The 21628-nt window shown below is 35.9% G+C and overlaps 1 protein-coding gene across 2 annotated transcripts in view; it reads left to right on the top strand.

Annotated features, from left to right (window-relative positions):
• LPGAT1 (lysophosphatidylglycerol acyltransferase 1) overlaps positions 1-21628 on the top strand; it is an 80469-nt gene that overhangs the window by 45767 nt on the left and 13074 nt on the right. For both annotated transcript variants that reach the window (XM_044916359.1, XM_044916358.1), the window contains exons 5-6: positions 875-1148; positions 4751-4877. In XM_044916359.1, coding sequence (XP_044772294.1) covers positions 875-1148; positions 4751-4877 — 401 coding nt within the window. The remainder of the gene's footprint in view (positions 1-874; positions 1149-4750; positions 4878-21628) is intronic.

Below are 21628 nucleotides of genomic sequence, written 5' to 3'. Positions count from 1 at the left end.
ATACACCATAGTCCGATCTCATCACACCCCCTTGCCTGGACTTACAATAGTCTCCTGACTTATCTGCTGGAGTCTGTCACTGGAGCCAGCAGATTTTTTTTTTTTTATGTAAATAAGAGCATGACCCTCCCTTGTTCAAAACCACCCATTGACTTCTCATCCCAAACTACTTACCAAGTTCAAGGCCTTTCCTCTCTGTCACCCACCTCTCTCTGTAATTTCCTCTCCTACCACTGTCTTCCTCACTCCTTACACATCAGCCACACTGGCCTTGGTACTGCTCTTGGAACATCCATCTCAGGGCCTTTGTCCTTGCTGTTCTTGTCACCTGGAGAGCTCTGCCTCTCCTTTCCACTTGACTGGTTCCCTCCCATTATCAGCTCACTGGGGCTGTTCTTCCTGACCTCATTGACCTTCTCTATCCTCTTACTCTTTTTCTTCCTAACACATCACTATCTGAATTTACACTTTTTAGTTTTCTCTTTTCCACTCAGGTAAGCTCCATGAGGGTCTCTTACCTACTTTTCTATCTCCAGCATGTAGGACCGTGCCTGCCAAGTAGTAGGCACTGAGTGCTCACTTTCTCCTGAGGTTCCAGTGCAAGGCTTCAGTAGTCACTGAACTGATGAGTAGACTCTCAGGGGCAATTAGAGCAATTTTTTTTTTTTTTTTTTTTGCTTCTGGAGTGCTAATGTCGTGTAAGTGCTAATCACTTCTTTTCACCACTGTGGTCAAAGGGGGAAGTACATGGGGGGAAATTGCTCTTCTAGTCTATGAGTGGGATTTACTTTAGAAGCTGTTATTTCTATTTAATTTTATGGTATTTTAATATCAAATGTGCCTATTCTTATTATATGTGTGTCTGCCTTCTTAGGGAAAATCTCATCGTGACCAGCAGCTTCTTCTTCTCAAAAAGCACCTAGAAGAGAATTATAGGAACAGAGATCGAAAATGGATTGTTTTGTTTCCAGAAGGGGGCTTCCTCAGGAAGAGGCGAGAAACAAGTCAAGCATTTGCCAAAAAAAATAACTTGCCATTTCTTACACATGTCACTCTGCCAAGGATTGGAGCAACAAACATTATCTTGAGTGCACTTGTCGCACGACAGGAAAATGGAAGTCCCGCAGGAGGAGATGCTAAAGAATTAGGTATGATGGCTTTTAGCACTTTTCCTTTTGTCGGAACTCCGGATTCTCTGGAGTTCCGAAAGATAACATTATTGTTCTTTTTTATATTTATAATTTTTGTCAAACAGAAATAATAGGGAGAAGATGCAAATTTAATTTTTTAATGTTTCTATTTACAGAAGTTAGTTCATGCTTACAATAATTTATTCGAATAATACAAAATGCATAAAGTCAAAGGTGTCTTTCCCTTACCCCACCTACCTTTACTCCTGGCCATTCCCACTGCTGCAGTAAACATTCCTATAAATATCTTCATATATTTGTGGAAGTATAGTCTGGAGTATAGATTCCTAGCAGTGGAATTGCTAGCTTAGAGGTACAGGAATAGAAATCACTAATTTGAAAAACTAATCATAGATATGCAAATGCAAATTGTAATAGTGTATATTTTTTTCATTTATCAAATTTAGAAAGTTTTTTTGGTTTGCTTTTAATACAGAGTATGAACTTAATGCAGTTTGACAGTGTTTATTAAGAGCCTTCAGGTGTTGATAAATGACTCCATTATTCCACTACAAATAATACTTATCAAAAGGAAATAATAAGACATACATGGTAAAGAGGTTTATCACAGCATTATTTTTATTTATTTATCTATTTATTTATTCATTATTATTTTCACAATTTTTTTTTAAAGATTTTATTTTTTTATTTGAGAGAGAGAGAATGAGAGACAGAGAGCACGAGAGGGAAGAGGGCAGAGGGAGAAGCAGACCCCCTGCCGAGCAGGGAGCCCGATGTGGGACTCGATCCTGGGACTCCAGGATCATGACCTGAGCCGAAGGCAGTCGCTTAACCAACAGAGCCACCCAGGCGCCCCACAATTATTTTTAATAGCAAAAAATTGGAAATAGCCAGAAGGGAGAAGAGACAAGTAATTATCAAATATCCATCCAACACAGTACAACACAGCCATTATAAATGATGTTTATAGAGAATTTTTATGTCTTGGAAAGTGCTTATGCTCTATCATGTTCATGGAGTGGGAGAACATACAACTCTTCTGAAACTATCGTGAGCTCAAATATGTCAACAATAAGCAGTGGAAAATGAGTGAAAGGGAAGATCCTAAATGTCAGCAGTGATTGCCTCTCTGAGTGGTAACATTATGGATGATCTCCCCCCATTTCTGAATACTTCTGATTTTTTTTTAAATAATGAGTATGTATTACTTTTACGGCCAGGAAAAAGCAAACCATACTCAAGGATGCAACTGTTTTGGAGATAGCCTGGAGAACTGTGAAGGTTTGCAGAATTGTGCCAATGGCATGAAGACTCTTTTGAATTTATCTGAGACACTGTGAAATTGGATGATAAATGATAAATTAAAAGACTGAAAGAAACCCACTAGGCCTGTTTCCTTAGTAGTATTTTGCTATTTAAAAAAATATATTCTTTAGATAAAATAAAAATGGAAATGATTGGCCCTCAAAAATAGTGTTTTTAATGATGGTTAGGACCAGACATAGAGATAATGCCTGTAGGACTGCACTGAGTTTTCCTTTCATTTTTTTTTTTTTTTAAGCAGCTGCTTGGCAGTCAGCTCTCTTAATCTTTCATCATCTATTAAAAAGACAAATTGAAAGAGTCTTTTAATAGAAAAGGAAAGTTCAGAATAGCTTCAGACAGACACGGTGGCAATGTCAGCCAAGCCAAAGCTTGAAGGCAAAGATCTTCCAAATAGGATTAGTTGCACTAATAAAGACTTGCTGTTTTTTTGAACAGTTTTGCCCAGTCAGTGATACCCTAGATCGCAAGGGTAGGGGCTGTTGTGATATTGATCACACAATCATGAAGAAAATGTTTTTTCTCTTGGAGAGAAACGATTTCTTTTTATAATAAAAGCAAAGTAGTTTATTATTTATCTTACCTTGGTTAGAATTTTTATTCTAGGGGCTTAGGAAAAGTTATAAGAAATTCTAGAAAGTTACATACCCCAAAACTAATTTCACTTGTATTTTACCATTTTCTTCTCTATGTTTTGGTATTTTGTATTTTTTTTCTCTAGCGTTCATATTTGCTATTTAGTGTTCCAAATATGCCTTCATCTCTGTTTTAATATATGATCCATATACTGGGGCGCCCAGGTGGCTCAGTTGGTTGAGCATCTGACTTGATCTTGGCTCAGGTCTTGATCTCAGGGTTGTGGGTTGGGCCCCACATTGGGCTCCACGCTGAGTGTGGAACCTACTTATAAAAAAAAAAATTAAAAAAAAATATATAATCCATATACATATCAAAATTGTGTCTGATTAATTTTAAAAGGATTTAAAAGGGTTAGTATTTTTTGTTTATTGTATGATTTAATAGATATTAAACTGAACTCTGGTGATTTTTCCCAATAATTTTATTATAAAAATTTTCAAGCATACATAAGAAGTTGAAAGAATTTTACAGTTAATATCCATTAGCTGACTAACTAGATTCTGTAATTAACATTTTACTGTATTTGCTTTATTGTATCTTTTTCCATCCTTCTATCAATCCATTAGTCCATCGTGTTTGTTTTTTAATGCAATCAAAGTAAGTTGCAGACATCATTATACTTTACTCCTAAACATTTCAGCATGAACATCACAGATAGCTTGTTAAAATGTGTTTCTTTACATAAACTCTGTTCCCTTAGCAATAGGTTATTTAAATTTTTTTTTTTACTTATTTCTATGAGTATTTTTCCCCTTCAGAATATTTCTAAAATTTTTTAAAGCTTAAGGTCACTTTTTAGTTATTGATGTACAAAAGTAAAATATCATTGATTCTTAATACACATTTAGACTTATGTTTGAGAATAAGTTTTATTTTTTTAGAGCTCTCTTAAATACTTCAAATAAAGGGCAGACTGTCACCCAAGACTGGCTATCAGCATTCTCTGTGTGGATTCCCCTCTTGATTCTTGTTCAACTTTGTACTCCATGCTGGGAATAAAAGCAGCGTGCCAACAACCAAAGTTAACAGAGCTTTCCCACAGCCTCTTAAAATAGTAATTACCTGTCATACCTACCAAAGAGTGAACAGTTTTACTGTTTTATTTGCATAGAGCTAAAATGGGAGGGGTTTTTTCTTTGTGTTAAATAAGAACAGCAACTGACAATCCGGTGTCAATAAAATGCTTTATTTGGGGCCTTATTCCAGTATTTATTAATGTCTTCAAAGTATCACAAATCTTGGTGTTTGCATTGTATTGTATTGTATTTGGTGAATGGATTTGTTTTATTTTGAGGTCTGTTTTTTTACTTTTGTGATGTGATACTTTAGCTTCTGACTTCTGAGTGATAAAATATAAATTAGACCTTGACAGTGCACTGTTATATTGAATGCTTGAATGGTGCACATCCAATAAATAATAGTGCTCTGTTATTTGTTCATTTGTTTGAGATTCAGCAATTTCATATTAGGAAATGCTTGATATCATCCTAAGTATATCATATAGAATAGTGACACCAAAGTTCATCTGTTTTCATAAAGCAGAAGATACAGCAATATGCTTTAATTATACTGTATTATTTGTTGTATATAATACAAAAATTGATCCAGTTTTAAGTTGTTTTTTGCTTTGTCCTCAGAGAGCAAATCAAAAGGCCTCCAGTGGATAATAGATACGACTATAGCTTATCCCAAAGCTGAACCCATAGATATTCAAACCTGGATCCTTGGGTATAGGAAACCAACAGTCACACATGTACATTACAGGTAAGAAATTTGTGTTAGTAACCCAGCATATACCCAACATAAAGTACTATCTCAAGACAGTGTGTTAATATTAACGTTTTAATCAATAGTGAAAATAGTTGGCTCAAAATCATTCTTATGCTGACTTTTTAATATGAAAATATCATTTGAAGTAGTTATTTTCACTGAGTGATAAAAGTCTCTAAAAATGGCATTCTGGAGGCATTGTGATTACTTGATTGCCTGACACTCTGAGCAAAAGTAATTAGAGGCAAACATCAAGCATAAATATATGCTCATTTGGGCTAAGCAGATTTGTATTAATAGAAGTGGAATTTGTTTTTAAATCATTGAGTCACATAAGATCTTCTAAATGATTAAATTGAGAATTTAGCTAAAACTTACACTTTAAAATTTTTAATGTTTTAATATTTAACATTTTAATATATCATTTACATGAACAACAGCAAAAACATTTATTGAATATTCTGTACCAGCTTCTTGAGATTTTTTTAATGTAGATTGGTTTTTATTTTTTAAATTTTTTATTTTTTTAAGAAAGATTTTATTTACTTATTTGACAGAGAGAGACACACAGTGAGAGAGGGAACACAAGCAGGGGGTGTGGGAGAGGGAGAAGCAGGCTTCCCACGGAGCAGAGAGCCCAATGTGGGGCTCGATCCCAGGACCCTGGGATCATGACCTGAGCCAAAGGCAGATGCTTAATGACTGAGCCACAAGGCTCCCCTAGATTGCTTTTTTAAAAGGTTTTTATATTAAAGCACGATGCTGATGAAGCCTGGGTAGATTTGACCACTTTATAAGCCATTTGTATTTTACTCTGTTTCCTGGTCAAAGAGCTCAACTCCTGGCAACTCAGTTACAAAGTGGGTGTTGTGTAAGACTGATGAATCACAGACCTTTACCCGTGAAACAAATAATACATTATATGTTAATTTAAAAAAACAAGCAACAAAGTGAGCAGTTGGTCCCCGAGAAGTTCACAATTGCCACAAAAGCCCTCAATTCAAGAGGAAAACTACTCAAATTACATACTCATTGAGAGTAAATAGGTACATGTTTTCATATGTATAAACCATCATAGTTTTACAAATAGAAGTACAACATTGGAATAATTTGAAACTAAAGTTTTAAAACTTAAATATTACAATTTGGGTTTTTGGTATGGAAGCAATAACTAGAAAATTACAGTTGATTCTGCTATGTGACTTACATTGCTAAATGGTGAAGTTCATGTGTGACCGCACTGACTCCATCCATTCCACGTATGCTGTCCATTTTACTTACTAAGCACTTAACTGTGTATAAGGCAGTATGCTAGGCCCTGACAGAATTTCTCCAGGAACAGTTTTATTTTCATATATACGAAGTTTATCTAGCCTTCAGTAAATTTTTAAATTGTAATCTATAAATGAAACTCAATTCTGGTGCCCAAACCCAAAATAACTGACTCTTGGTTATAAGTTTTAGATGCATGTAGATTGTATTTGCATTGGATATATGTAGATCTTCCTAGCCCATCATACCCAAAAGGAACTGAGACAAGGAAGAAACATTAATTATATAGGCATTCTATTATAGTTGACCCTTTCTTTTTTAACCAATAAAAAGAAAACAGTTTTAGTTTATAGATGAAAAAATGAATGGAATCATAAAGGATCTAAGAAATTAAAGCAATGTCCATTTTTCGCAAAATTATTTTAACAGGAGTAAGTTCAAGGTCTTTAAATTCACTTTAAGTAGGGTTTCTTAACCTGGATGGACCTGAGAATTTTTTTTTTTCCCCCTCAAAATCAGATGTTACTTTAATTTAAAACATTTTTTTATTTGAGTGTGGTGGACACACACTGCCCCGTTGGCCTCAGGGTCCAAACACAGTGATTCAGCTTCTCTGTGCGTTATGCTCAGCACAAGTGCAGCTGCTGTCTGACCTCAGAGAGTTTTCTAGCCCAATCTCTGTGCAAAATATTGTGTACGTCTGCAGTTTTCTGCAGAGAAGTTTCACAGCTTTCGATCTAGTCTCAAAATAGATTAAGGATTTAAAAAAAGATTAAAGACTCCTGATTGAGAGATCCAAACCAAATAGTAGATGAAAGATGTGAAATGGTTAGCTTGATACAGAAAAATACTTGTACTGATAAAATTGAAGCTTCTGAGAAATTGGGTTTTTTTGTTTTTGTTTTAAGAATTTATTCATTTGAGAGAGAGAGAGATAGTGAGAAAGAGCCTGAGGGGTGGGGAGAGGGAGAAGCAGGCTCCCCGTGGAGCAGGGAGCCTGATGCGGGGCTCGATCCCGGAGCCTGATGCGGGGCTCGATCCCGGAGCCCCGGGCTCATGACCCAACCGACTGAGCCAGCCAGGTGCCCCAAGAAATACGTTTGATTATAGAAACTTTATTATCATACATAGAAATAGTGAAGAGAATTCTAAAATATTAGATTAGCAGAGATTAAATCATGATGTAGAATCATATCCTAAAATACTAACTATAGTACACATTATGCCCAGTTATTTATTTATACATACATACTCACACACACACACACACATCCTAGGAGTCTTGGGACAGGTAAAGAGATAAGCTGTTCTTTAAAGATATTTAATAAAAAGAGTTTATTGTCTAACCAGTGTTAAGAAAAGGGAAGGGCTTGTGTTCAGATGGGAAAAGGAGGGGAAATGAAAGGGGCCAGAGAGAAAGAGGTGTCTGGTTAACAGGATCGTTTTGAGGGTTTGCAAGAAGCTCATGAGAAGCGATGTGGGCCATGACTGTGGCAGCAACCAGGGATAAATCTCTATCACCCTCATGTTGAGTAGGTCTCCTCCTGTATTGTTATAGGCCATCTGTACACCCTGGGAGATAGGAAAAAAAGGATTGTTTTTTGGTTTGATTGGGGTTTGGGGGAGCTTCCCCCTACTTCCAGTTTTCTCAATTCCAAAATAAACTGTTCATTGCTTATCTTGGATTTTTCCTGGTAGGAATCACACCATTGAAATTAAAATAAATTTAAACAAACATGGTACTCCTTACCCATTTTTTTTTTCCTGTTGTCAGAGAGATTGGTTTTTGTTCAAACACTCCAGTTGTTTGGTTATATTTTTAAAGCTTTAAACAAGGATGAGATGTTTCCAATTAGAATAAGAGATTTTAAATGCAACATTGGAAATCATATATATACAAATGTGAATAATATAAATAACTGAGGTCAAATCTCTTTCTCTTTTAATGTGGGAGGCTGGCAAGAAACACTAAGCAGCATTGACTGGTTAAAGTGGGGAGTGGGTGCCCAGAGAGAAAGGAAAAAGTGCTCAGGAAACTGTCAAGTTCACTGAAAAATAGTAGTTTTGCTTAATGTTGCCTTATCTTCATCCATAGGCAGATTTTAATAACTATTAATGAATGTATTTTTTCCTGCAATTAAGCATAATTTATCCAGAACCTTTCTATTAAGCCATACGGTACAATTTTGATTCATATTATTTAGAAAGTATTTGTTTTCTTCTTAGCCCCAGCTGACTTTTTTTTTTTAATAAAGCACCCCCTCATTCTTAGAGAATTTAATTGAAATGATTACCTGGTGATTATGGTGTAGCTGGGCAAGTTGGTACTGTTGCTAGTTTTTTTCAGTATAAGCTAGAGTATACATGTCAGAGTCAAAAATTAATTATTCCATTCTGCTCAGCATTTATCAGATCCCACTTAGAATACTGCATGTATTTTAATTTCTCTATTTTAAAAGAAATAATACAGCCAGTAGAAGCTTATGAAAATACCTAATATATATAAATCCTAGAACACTAGTACCACTTGAATGACCATTTTAGATCAAACCAAAGCAAATTTGGAGGTGGTAGTAATGAAATGAAACATAATTCTAAGGGAAACCCCAAGTTGAAAATATAAACAACTTAAGGAAAAATTTAACAGTTCAAAAGTACTAAATCTGTAATAAGTTTCTGTATGTATGAAGTACTTTGACCATATTTTAGGTAAATTTCGTAGAGGGCAGTAACTGGCCTTTCCCGTGTGACGCCTCTGAGCCTCTGGGGTACTCTTAGAACACCGTAACATTCTTGAACATCAGATTGTACTTGGGGAACAATACAATTGTCATCCTTCAACATTATTTAACAATCCGTAGTTGGGCCATTTTTAATTTTTTTAATACGCTTCTCGGAAATTATTGTCAAGGCTGCCAGGTAAACTCCAATCCCTGTTCTGTATACCTCATTGGAACATACTGTGACAGGTGTATGGAGATTTCTGAGCAAAAAAGGCATTTTGGGGGGCACCTGGCTGGCTCAGTCATAGAGGCATGTGACTCTTGATCTCGGGTCATGAGTTCAAGCCCCACATTGGATGTAGAGATTACTTAAATAAATAAAACTTTTTTTTTAAAAGGCATTTTTCCTTATAGAGTGACTCCAGATATAATGTGTCAGTAAAACTAAATGCTTAGAAAACATTTGGTCTTTATTTAAATAAGAAAAGACTGTCTAGATTACCAGAATGTGCAGGAGAATATTCTTCTAGATTTTAAGTTTCTGTACTGATGCTTAGGAAAAAAGCATAAGAATGCAATAGCTTATTTTAAATGTTATGAGATAAACTATTTTTTTATTTTCCAATAGCAGTTTTCTGCATTGTCCGTTCACTTCTTACTTCTTGGGTTTATATGTTGATTTTTAGGATTTCTGGAAGAGAAAACCCTAAAGCCCTTAATATATATGTTACTATATGCTGTAAAATACTTTTCTAAAATACCACATAAATGAGAAAGTAAACATTTGTGACATGGTTATATACTAGATTGTACCTTACAAATAGATAGTGTTGTTATCTGTCAAAAGTTAAGGCAAATGTTTGGAGCTTATTCCTTAGGAAACTTGCAGTAAGTGGTAGTTCAGTACCCAGACCATTTTGCTAATTAAACCCAATGCATAGCTCTTCAAGCAGCCCATCTGAGGACCTTTCTGGCTAGAGGTTGCGGCTTCAGTGAATGCATTGTTTGAGCACCAAATGATATACCGATAAAAAAATTTTTTTTAAAAAACCGCAAAGCACCTTATAAATACAAAGTACTATTAGTAAGATACATAAAGTATGTATGGATTATTGATAAATCCAATGTTAGTAAATTAGCATTCCCCACAGATTAATCTAGACCACTTATTATTTTAAGAGAAAAGATGTCCTTTCGGGGCGCCTGGGTGGATCAGATGGATAAGCGTCTGCCTTCGGCTCAGGTCATGATCTGCAGGTCCTGGGATGGAGTCCCACATCTGGCTCCTAGCTCAGCGGGGAGTCTGCTTCTCCCTCTCCCTCTGCCCCTACCCCCCACTTGTGCGCTCTCTCTCTCTCTCAAATGAATAAATAAAATCTTTAAAAAAAAAAAGAAAGATGTCCTTTCTTATTCCTTACTTCCCAATATTATGTATTGTATAGTAACTAATTATGTATGTAACTAGGGGGATATTTTTTATTAGTATGCATACAACCACATTATTGATCTTTTTCAAAAGTAATGCTTGTTTTAAAAAAAGGAACTAAGCCTTAATTATAAGAAACAATATTTGAGCGAACAACTCTTTCCTCCCACTTTCCCTTTTATATTATCACTGTCACACTGGAAGACAGCTTCTTCCTGTTAAAGGAGTAATGGGCACGGCATGCTGCTGTTAAGGACTTAATAGGAAAATTAAACACGATTAGATTTTAACTACAGGGATAGAATGTTTATAAGGATAAAAGCAAAAGTAATCAGTGTCCTTAATCTAAATGTCTGCTTCACTCCAAATTAGGACAGTGAGTTCGAGAAAATGCCCTCTTGGGCAGAAGTAGCTTACGTTTTTCTTTTTAAAAATCTTTAAAAAAGATACAACCTTGAGTGTAGATAGTAGCGTAGACAGATTACGAAAGGCAGAGGTGCTGCTTTCATGTCTTATTTGATTGGAATTTTGGTGACTTTGGAGAAAGCATTTAACTAGGGACTTTGAGCAAGAACTTACTTTCAATTTTGGAGGGAGGGATTTATTCAGAAAAGGATTTTTTAACTAATATTTTTTAAGAAAATACGCTCACCACCAGTGCCTGGCTGGCTCAGTAGGTAGAGCATGTTGAGCCCCACACTGGGTGTAGAGATGACTTAAAAATAAAATCTTAAAAAACAAAAAAAGAAAATATGCCCACTAGCAAGAATGGACAAATGTTGACATTTTAACATATTTGCTTTAGGATTTTTTATTAATAAAAGAAAGAAGACATTTCTTGTGAAGTTAAGTTGCCATTATTTGCCCTCCCAATTCCATCCCCTTCTTTCCCACCATCAAAGCCACTAGGGTCATAATTTGGTGTGTGGCCTTCCTGTCCTAATATTTTTATTGTACAGATACATTTATAATATATAATGTTGGTCTGTATGTTTTTTAAAATGTATATAATCATAGGTGATTTATCATTTTACAACATGTATTTTTCCACTCTGCATTTTTTCTAGATCTTTTTATTTTACATTATGGTTCCCTTTCATTCATTTGAACTATTAACGCTATTTAACTGTTCTGTTCCCATGATATGATTGTCACACATTATCAATTCATTCTATTGTTGGATACCTGTTTTCTCAGTATTTCTGCTATTATAATAAACAATGTCACAATGAGTATTTTTATACCTGTTTCACTAAGCGTATGCTAGTAAGTGAGAGGTAAAGTAGGGTATGTGTGTGCCCAGCGTGGAAGTGCTAGATCATAGGGTGTGTATTTTCACCTTTACTGGACACAGTCAAATAGTTCTCGAAATGGTGACATCAGATTACAATCTCATTAGCAGTAATTAAGAGATCACCTCCTCCAATAGTATGTCAACTGTTGCAAATGTGATAGATTTGAAATGTTACATCATTATTTAGGCCTCGGGTTTCATATTTATAAGATGAGTGTGATAATCCTGTAACCTGATAGTGAGATACGTTGCCATGAAACATAAGATTAGGGCGAAGCTAGCGTCTTTATCTAGGTATTCAGTCATCGTTAGAAATCTTCCTTGTTTGCTCATTGCTGTCTTCCCCATCTAGAACATGACCTCCTTGAGAGCAGATACTCTGTCTTGTTGACAGTCCCAGAGCAATGCTGGCATATAGTAGGAATGCAGTACTTAGGAATGTCTGAAGGCTACAGTGTATGCTCTCTGCAGGGGCACTGTCCAGTATAGCAGCCGCTCCTGGAACATGGCGAGTCTGCTGTGAGATGTTCTGCAGAGGGAAAATACACACCGGATTTCAACAACTAGTAGGAAAAAGGACTGTAAAATATCCCAGTAGTTTTTCTTGATGACATGTTGAAATGATAATATTTTAGATTTGGGGGGTTAAAGGATTACATTTCTTTAACATTTTTAGATGTCCTTTATTATATACTTTGTAAAATATTAAGTTTATTTTCAAAAATAGAAGTATGCAACTATGGAAAATATTTCATAGAGGGTAAACACTCCTCCAGCATGCTCACATAAAATTCCTTTATATTTCCTTTTATTATTTGTTTTATATATCTGTTTTTAATGTAGCTGTAGCTATAATATGCATAAAAGTTATTTATATTCTGCTTTATCCCATATAGCATTTTCATGAACATTATACCTGTACTTTCTATGTACTAGGTGTTAAGATTACAAATTTTATAAGTATTTTAAAATAGTGTTACAAAATCTTTGTGGCCTTCCAAAATCCTACTTAGTGTATACATTTAATGACCCATTTCCTTATTAGCCATAGACTTGTCAGGTTTTATTTTTGACTTTTAAAACACCATGCTGAATATATTAGTACTTACATATAGCTCCCTCCACCCCATGTTTTAGATTCCTTTATAATAGATATTTTTAACCTGTTATTTCTGATGCTAGCTTGTAGAGTATTATTAAAATGACATCTGAATAGGGAGAGTGATTATCAAAGAGATGAGGGGAAAACTTATTTATGAGAAAAATTACCAACACTTAAAAATGATAATATTTTAGTAATTGTATGTGTAAACCTAATATATTTATAATTAATATATCATTTTGGTTTTCCTTTCTGTTTTTCCTTACATCCTAAAACAACAAAATTAAAGTCACAAGTTTTTATAAATTGTAGAGACTATAATTTCAGAAATAGTTTTTCCCTCTAAAACTTTTATTATGGAAAATATCAAACCTGTAAATTCAGCCCCATGAACCTATCTTACTCTTATGGGGAATGCTATTTTCCCTGTGCTATTTCCCAGATCCTGCTGGTTTATTTTGAAGCAAGTCTCAGATATCATATCATTTCATTTGTAAATTATTCTCTAAAATAAAAGAATTCTTTGGTAAAAAAATGACATATTATCATACCTAAAATATTAATAACAGTTCATTAATACCATCAAATATCTAAACAGTTACCAAATTTTCTGAATTATCTCATAAGTGATTTTTTTTTATTCTTATGTTAATCCCCATACATTACATCATTAGTTTTAGATGAAGTGTTCCATCATAAGTGATTTTTGAAAAACAGTTTGGATTCAGTTAGATTGCAGTTAGTCAATATATCTCTTACATTTCTTCTTATTTACAGATTCCCCCCTCTTTCTTTTTTCTTTTCTTTGGGGTTTATTTTTTGAGGATGCCAGATTATTTGCCCTGTAGAGTTTGCTACAATTTTGATTTTGCCAGTTATATCCTCTGTATTCCTCTGTCCCTTCTATTTCCTGTTAATTGGTAGGTAGGTATTAAAACTTCATCAGATTGGGGCGCCTGGGTGGCTCAGTCGTTAAGCATCTGACTTCGGCTCAGGTCATGATCCCAGGGTCCTGGGATCGAGTCCCACATCGGGCTCCCTGCTCAGCGGGAAGCCTGCTTCTCCCTCTCCCACTCCCCCTGCTTGTGTTCCTGCTCTTGCTATCTCTCTCTCTGTCAAATAAATAAATAGAATCTTTAGAAAAAAAAAAAACTTCATCAGATTGAAGTTGGAATTTGCTTGACAAGAAATACTTCACAAATGGTGATGCTTACCTCCATCAGGAGGCATATAATATCTGGTTGTCTGTCAGAAGTAGTTTTTGAATGCTGTTTTAGTTAAAAATTTCAAAACAGGGTAGCTCAGTCAGTTAAGCATCAGACTCTTGATCTCAGCTCAGGTCTTGATCTGAGAGAGTTCAAGCTCCACGTCAGGCTCTGCGCCAGGCATGGAGCCTACTTAAAAAATAAATAAAGTAAAATTCAAAACAAATGTATCCTATGCTTTGAGGAAAAAATGATACTTCCTCATTCGATCCCTTTAACCACAAACAATGATGTCAGGAATTTCAATTTAGAATTGAGGCCTCTTCTGGCACATAGCACATAATGGGGATCAGTTTTGTCTGAAAACCCTCCTTGTGATCGTATAAGAAGACCCATAGTCTTATATTATTTCGTGAGCCATTAGAAAGGGTTTTTCCCTGTGTCCCAGACTCTAAAGGTTTGGAAATGTTCTAAACTTAATTGAAAAATGAACTATAAATCATCCACTGGGATGACTGTTGGTTGTTTTAGTCAGGGTTCTCTTCAGAGAAATAGAACCGATAGGCTATACAGAGCAATCTGTAAGAGGAGATTCAATTCAGGAACTGGCTTTCGTGATTATGGAGGCCAAGAAGCCCCATAGTCTATGGTCTGCAAACTGAAGAACCAGGAAAGCCAGGGGTCAACTCAGTTGACCATCAATTTATAGAGTTCAGCAATCTTTTTTTCTAATTTAAATTCAATTAGCCAACATATACTACATCATGAGTTTCAGATGTAGAGTTCAATAATTCATCAGTTGCATATAACACCAGTGCTTGATACAAAATCACTACAGAAAAATCAGTGGTATCCCTTATCCTGGCAATAAATAGAAAATATAACTTTTTAAAAAAGATACTATTCTCAGAAGCAAGACTATAAAGTACCTCGCAATAAACCTTCAACAAGAAATGTGTAAGACTTGTATGAAGAAAAAATATAAAGCTTCATTAAAGAACATAAAAGACCTGAATAAATGGAAAGAGAGACTGTGCTCATAGAGGGGAAGACTCAAAATTACAAAGACATCAGTTTTCCCAAATTAATCTGTAAATTTAACACAATTGCAGTTACATTATATCCAGGAGGGCTTTTCTGGAAACTTGACAAAATGGTTCTAAAATTCATTTGGGAGAGTAAAGATAACTGAATACAGCGAAGATAGTTTGAAGATGAAAGAGACAGAGGAATTTTTCCTGCCAGATGTCAAGGCTTACTGTAATTAAAACAGTGTAGTATGAGGGCAGGACCAGGTCGATGGAAAGATTAGAAAATCCAGACGTCTTTGGGGACTTGTGTATGATTAAGTATCCCATATCAGTGGAACACAGACAGACTGTTGAACAAATGAAGTAGTTTGGGACCATTGGTTCTCTGTAGCACAGTGACTGCCATAGAGTTGCTATTCAGCTGTTGACAATGAGTGCCTCTGGTAGGGAGGGATCTTCTCATTATACTATTTGAAGTGTTTAATTTTGTTTTGTTTTGGTTTGGTTTGGTTTTTACAACGTGAATGTATTCTTCAATTTAAAAACTAATCGAAAAAAGCAGTTGCCCACAGAATTTAGAATTTTGGCCTAATAATCCTTTGCATAATTGCAACAAAAGCATTTTCATCAGGTAGTTTTAAGAATTTAATAAATTCACATTTAAGATAAATACCATTTAATAGACACGAAATAGATTTTACTCCTTTAAATCCTACATATTGAAATGCTCAAGTTATATAGTCTAGATTTTCATATTCAAGTGCTTTATCCATAATTTAAAAGTGAACTTTAAGAGGCTTAAATTTCTATAATACTTTTTTGGTGTAAAAGCTGGAATAAAGTAGAATAAAATTAATACAGTGAAAATCAGTTATTTAACTTAATGGGGACCAAATTTCAGGTCACCTTTTCCCAGTAACTGTGAATAACTCTAGAGTAGTTCCCACCTGATGACATGTACTTAGGCACTAATGATGCATGCTTAGAGCTTTACCACCCTCCGCCCCAGCCCCAGAATTGCCCACCTGGGAGTGAGGTACTAAGATTGCTTCTTGAGCTAAAAGTGGCTTTCTTTTTTCCTAGCAGAAGAAAACAGTGTCCTGTCTTTAGTTTTTCTTACACTAGGGCTTTTCTCTGTCCTCGTTTAGAATTAATTGTTCATTTCACCCCTACTTGTGCTGTTTCTAATAATTCTCTTCTTCCTGTCTGCTTTTCTTATCACCTCTTGTGTTCTGTTGCTTTGCCTCTGTATCCTAGCTTTTCCCTGGAAAAGGCTGGACGTTTTAGTTATCGGTCACTATTGAGAGCTTCTAGTTGGAAAATGGAAAGTTACACATTAAATTTAATCTTCAAGTTTTTAGTTGTGCTTGGCTGTTTTTATGAATGTTCACTACCCACAAGTTCTTTCTTCTTTTCTGTACCAGCAGTTTTTTTTTCCCCTTTCCTTTAAGAAAAGAAAACATTTTAGTTTGGCACCATTCAGGATGCTGGAGGCATTGAATAAGTGGTCTTAATCGAAGTTTGAGTTGTGGGTTGAATTCTGTGTTTCTGTAATGAAGTTGAAATTTTAAAAGAGGTGAACCATCATTTCAAGTGAGAAAATCATCCTCTACTTAGAAGACATACTTCATTTCTTTTTTTTTAAAGATTGTATTTATATATTTATTTATTATATATATAGAGAGAGAGAGAGAGTGAGCAGTGGGGAGGAGCAGAGGGAGAGGGACAAGCAGACTCCTTGCTGAGCACAGAGCCTGACTCGGGGCTCCATCCCAGGACCCTGAGATCATGACCTGAGCCAAAATCAAGAGTTGGACACCCAACCAACTGAGCCACCCAGGCACCCCGACACATGTCATTTATTTCCAAATATTTATAAAAAGTTATACATGGAGGAAATTTTGTACTGGGACATAGTTGAGAACGAAGACCACAACCTACAAATCTAATTTACTAAGCTATTTTCAGTACATGAATCTGGACATAATAGGATTTGGAGAACTATGATAAGCTTTGGAAATGAAGAGCTCTCTCCTCACCTCCCTGGCCCTGTGGGGCTCGCCATGTCCTTTTCACTTTGAGGTCTCTTCAGGGTCAATCACGGTGACTGCCATTGGTATTCAAAACTACTCTTTGTTTTCTAACTTAATTTAGTGTTGTTGGAAATACTGTCCCCCAAATAAAAAAATTCTTAGCGTTTAATTTTTAATTGAATAATGGTTAAGCATAACTCTGATGATCACTATCTTTTAGTTACTTGCAGTCATTGAACTGAATCTGAGAAGTGGCAGGGCTAGCTAGATCTTTTTGTCTAACCTTTTATTTAATACAGGATCTTACACACACACACACACACACACACACACACTCTCTCTCTCTCTCTCTCTCTCTCTCCCTCCTTGACAGATTGCTTAAGTATAGACTTCTCCAGGATCCTGTTTGTAGCCCTCTGTCTGTGGAGGTTGAGTTCATAGTGAGAGAGTAAACAGAAACAGCTCCTCTACACACATAGCTCAAGTTCCCCGGCCTTCTCCCAAGTTCCAGACCCTCACATCACTTCCTTTCCTCCACTGGGATTGCCTGTTGCTTCTGCAAGCCTAGTATTTCTAAAACTGAACTCATTTTCCTTCATGCAAACTTCTTTCTCCTGGCTGTCCAATGGAGTTTATGTTTTCATCATTCTGCACTCACCCAGAATGAAAATTTTGGAGTTCCTTTGACTGTTCCACTTTTTAATTTAATTCTCTCTCTCAAATTCAGCTGCCAGTTCCTATGAAGGAAACCTCTGCAATGTTTCTTTCTATCCCTTTTTTTTTTTAAATCTAAATGCCACAGCCTAGCTCACACCTCATTACCTTTTACCTGGAGTATATTTGCTTATTAATATTCCCTTTATTAATATTGGTCCCATCTTCGATCAGTATTTATTTTACTGCTATATTCCTCTTCCTAAAGCACAAAACCTTTTTTTTCTTTTTCCTTTTTTTTTTTTTTTTTGGTTAAAAACATTAGTGGAACAACTGGCAAGATTTGAATGAAGTCTATAGATTATAGATTAGATAATAGTATTGTATCCGTGTGAATTTCCTGATTTTGATCATTCGACTATGGTTATGTTAGAGACTGTCCTTGTATTTAGAAAATACACGTGGAAGTACTTAGGGGACACTCTGTAACTTCCTCTCAAAAGTTGAAAAATCATATGTATATATATCAGAAAGTTGTTATGTATGCTATATGGAGAGAAAGAATGGTAACGTAAAGCAAATATGGGGAAAACTGATATTTGGGGAATCTGATTGAAGCACATATGTGACTTCTTTGTACTATTTTTACAATTTTTCTTGAGCATGAAGTTATCTCAACATAAGCGTTTTCAAAAGTCATTAGGGAGATAGGAAGAATTCTTTGTGCCTTCTCCTGGGTTTTGCTGTGAACCTTTAACTGCCCCCCCAAAAATAGTCTTAACAAAAAATTTTTAAAAGTCATGAGACTCAGGGAAAGTGTACTAGTGATTCTCCTAAGCAGATACTCCAGTGTTGTGTTTTGCTTACCTGATGGTTCAGTTCCTTCAGCAAGCATTTATTTGTTAAGCATCTTACTATGTCTCAAAAGACAGAACACGAATAAAGATGTAATAAGCAAATTTGAGGTCTGAACAGTGCCCCTTCATAGTTTATACGTGGCATGTTGGTTTACTACAGTTTTGACGATCACGAGGAGTAGGGCTCAAGGGGAAGTGGTCCCAGGCTGAACTTTCCCCGACTGTGAGAGGAAGTGGTGGCCAAGGTGCTACTTGCCTTCTCCCTGTCTACAGCAACGTTAAAGGCACTGGAAATTCTCTCTGACCTTGCGTTTCCTGCCCCAGAGCCTTGGTTTGTCCCTGTGCTGAAGTGGGTAAAAGCTTTTATCTGAGCTGCTGAATTCTATTTTCAGATAACTAGTGGGCTTTTTTTTTTTTTTCTCTTTTTAAGCCTTGCTAGTGGATCCAGGGGGAAGCTATAAATACTACATTTTGGTATGCTGAGGATGAAGCCTTGAGCAGCTTACCTCATGACAGTGGCTCAAAGCAACACTTCTGGGACTTGAATGCTGGGAGAAATTCCGATATGTTAAATTTGACAGTATCTGTTCTTGTCCATAAATCTATTTTTGGTGACAAGTAGTTTCTGAATTTCTGAGTTATTCTTATCACACTAACCCTGGTGGTGTCACTTACTATTCCCATGGTACTGATGGCTGTCTACAGATGGCACCTCCAAAGTTTTACGCTGGCAGATGACTTTCATTTTAATTCCGTTCAGCAAACTTGAGTTCCCATGAAGGATCAGGCACTGATTTACACACTGGGTATGCGGTGATGAGTACAGCACAGTCTGATAGAAGGAACAGACACATAAGAAAATAAATAGAACATAAACTAATAAGCACAGTTACAAAGGACAGAGTTGGCCCTGAGAAGGATGTATTTACTGTAGGAGAAGAGGAGGAGGAAACTGAAAGAGAAGAGAACAAAGGGGTAAGAGACCCAAATCCTTATCTTCCACAGCAGCAAGTCAATGAATAAATTTCAAACTGGATAATCTAGAAGTAGAGGTAGTAACATGTTTTTAAGAAGATGGAGGTAAATAACAAAAGAAAATTGAAGAGAGTTGTATCTGGGCAACAGGTGTCTGAGGAGGGGAAAAAATAGGGTTATTATTTTTCATTGTCAACCTTGTAGTAGTACTTTTGACTGTTGAAAACTATATGCATTTTGTTACTCTATTTAAAAAGACTTTAAAATCCTACTTACTCTTTTAGGCCAACTCAAATGATGCCATTTCCATGTATCCTGTGCTATAAGTAGACACACACACCCCTTCCTTTAAACTTACACAGAAGTTCTTTAAACTCCTTATACAACATTTACCATATTCTGGTTTTAGAGTATTTGTTTACTTTTCTTTTCCCTCTGCTAGATTATTAGGCTTTTGGAAGCAGGAACTGTTCATCTCAAAATTTTCCTCAATGCTTATTAATTCCTTTACTTGTGGTTGGCGTAAGTGAACTGAGGGTTTAGCCATGTTGTTTGTTAGCTCGCATTTTGGATCCTTGGTAGCATGAAAATTCAAATGTTCTAACTCAAATATATAGAGGTGCAGCTGCTAAGCATTATTTATATCTTTTTTTTGCAAGTGTAATTTATCTAGTGCTCTTAAATCTGATTCAGTGGATTTTGGTAGAATACTCTGTATTTAAGAGCATCCTGGATTACTGATAATTAGAATTTTTGTTTCTTGAAAATTAGAAGCTAGTTTCTCATTTGGATAGCTACTGGTATTGGGAAGATTTATTTCTGTTATTTATTTATTTGTTTATTTATTTATTTATGTCCCACAAGAACTCCTTTTGATTCCAAGAGGACTGGTATTGAGTGCATTTGATACTTGGCCATATTAGGGGATTAGTTGTTTTAATATTTTAATCCCATGGTGATCAAACAGAGTAATGAAAGTAGATTGCTCTTGAGGGAGCATTTGGTCTGCCCTCCTGGCTGTTTCCTAAGGCAAGAGAATGTCCAAGCTATTGTAGGCAGATGGTAGGGGAGGCTTTCTGTTAAAACACAGTCCCATTCCCGCACTCACCCCCATTTAAAGCAATATATACTTCGCCAACCTCGCCATGTTCTTTCAAGAGTTCAGTTGGTAAACCCAACCTTCTCTGTTTAATTCAGCCATATTTTTAGTCACTTTTCTCCTTATAAAGATGCTTTAAATACTGTTTCAAGATGTTCTTTAGCCCAATGGCTCTTGCTAAGTTATCCTTAGGTTGATTAGGCCTGATACTATATTTACAGAAACAGGATATGTTTATAAGTCAAAAAATCATGCAAATAATTCCCCAAACCATTTGGCTGCTCTTCATTGTGGTAGAAGTGAGTAGTTTCAAGAGTGCTATACCTATATTGCAAAGCTGTGTTAAGATGGTATTAAGTTATCTAAAAGTTAAACGTCAATAATTTGTAATGCCATTCACTTAAAAAGTAAAATCCAATTTTTAAACTTAAGTTTTAAATTTTAAAACATTCCTCTAGTATCAGGATGAAGTTTAACGGACTTTCCTGAAAATCCAACTGTTTAAGGTTATCTAATTTGGAGGAAATAAAAAGAAAGAAATGATTAAATTTCCTGAATAGTTGTTCCCTGCGTAGCTCTGGGCACACCTCTCTTGCGCCTGGAACTGTGCTGGCTACGGATTATGAGGCCTCCTCCTGCTCAGAGTCTGCCCCATACATACATAGTTCAGGGGTCATCCAGAGATTTGAGGTCGTGACTCCCCCTTTGTGTGTGCTTCTCTCTGGGATTCCTGTCTCCAACTGCAGTGCTCGTCCTAATCTCTCTCCTCTCATTCTTCAACCAGTAAGACTACCTATTTCCATGTAAATTTTAGGCCTCCCTGTGTGGCACTAATTGGGAATTATCCTCAGGTAAAAAGCTGGAAAAAATGGAAAACTCACCCAGTGCCGTTCCTGTTTTCCCAGTGTTGACTCTGCTCCAGTATCTGCCTGTTTTTAGTCACTCCCCAGTGCATTCCACTAATGATTTTTTGTGTTTTGTCCAGAATTTATAACAGTTACCTGTGAACTACTCTGCAATTATGAAAAGCAGAACTCACCTCTTGTCTTATTTTAATGGATATTGTAAGTCATA

This window comes from Neomonachus schauinslandi, chromosome 6, assembly GCF_002201575.2.
Source record: "Neomonachus schauinslandi chromosome 6, ASM220157v2, whole genome shotgun sequence".
NCBI lineage: Eukaryota > Metazoa > Chordata > Mammalia > Carnivora > Phocidae > Neomonachus > Neomonachus schauinslandi.
Note: the sequence above shows the minus strand (reverse complement) of the source record. Positions and strands in the feature narration are given on the sequence as shown.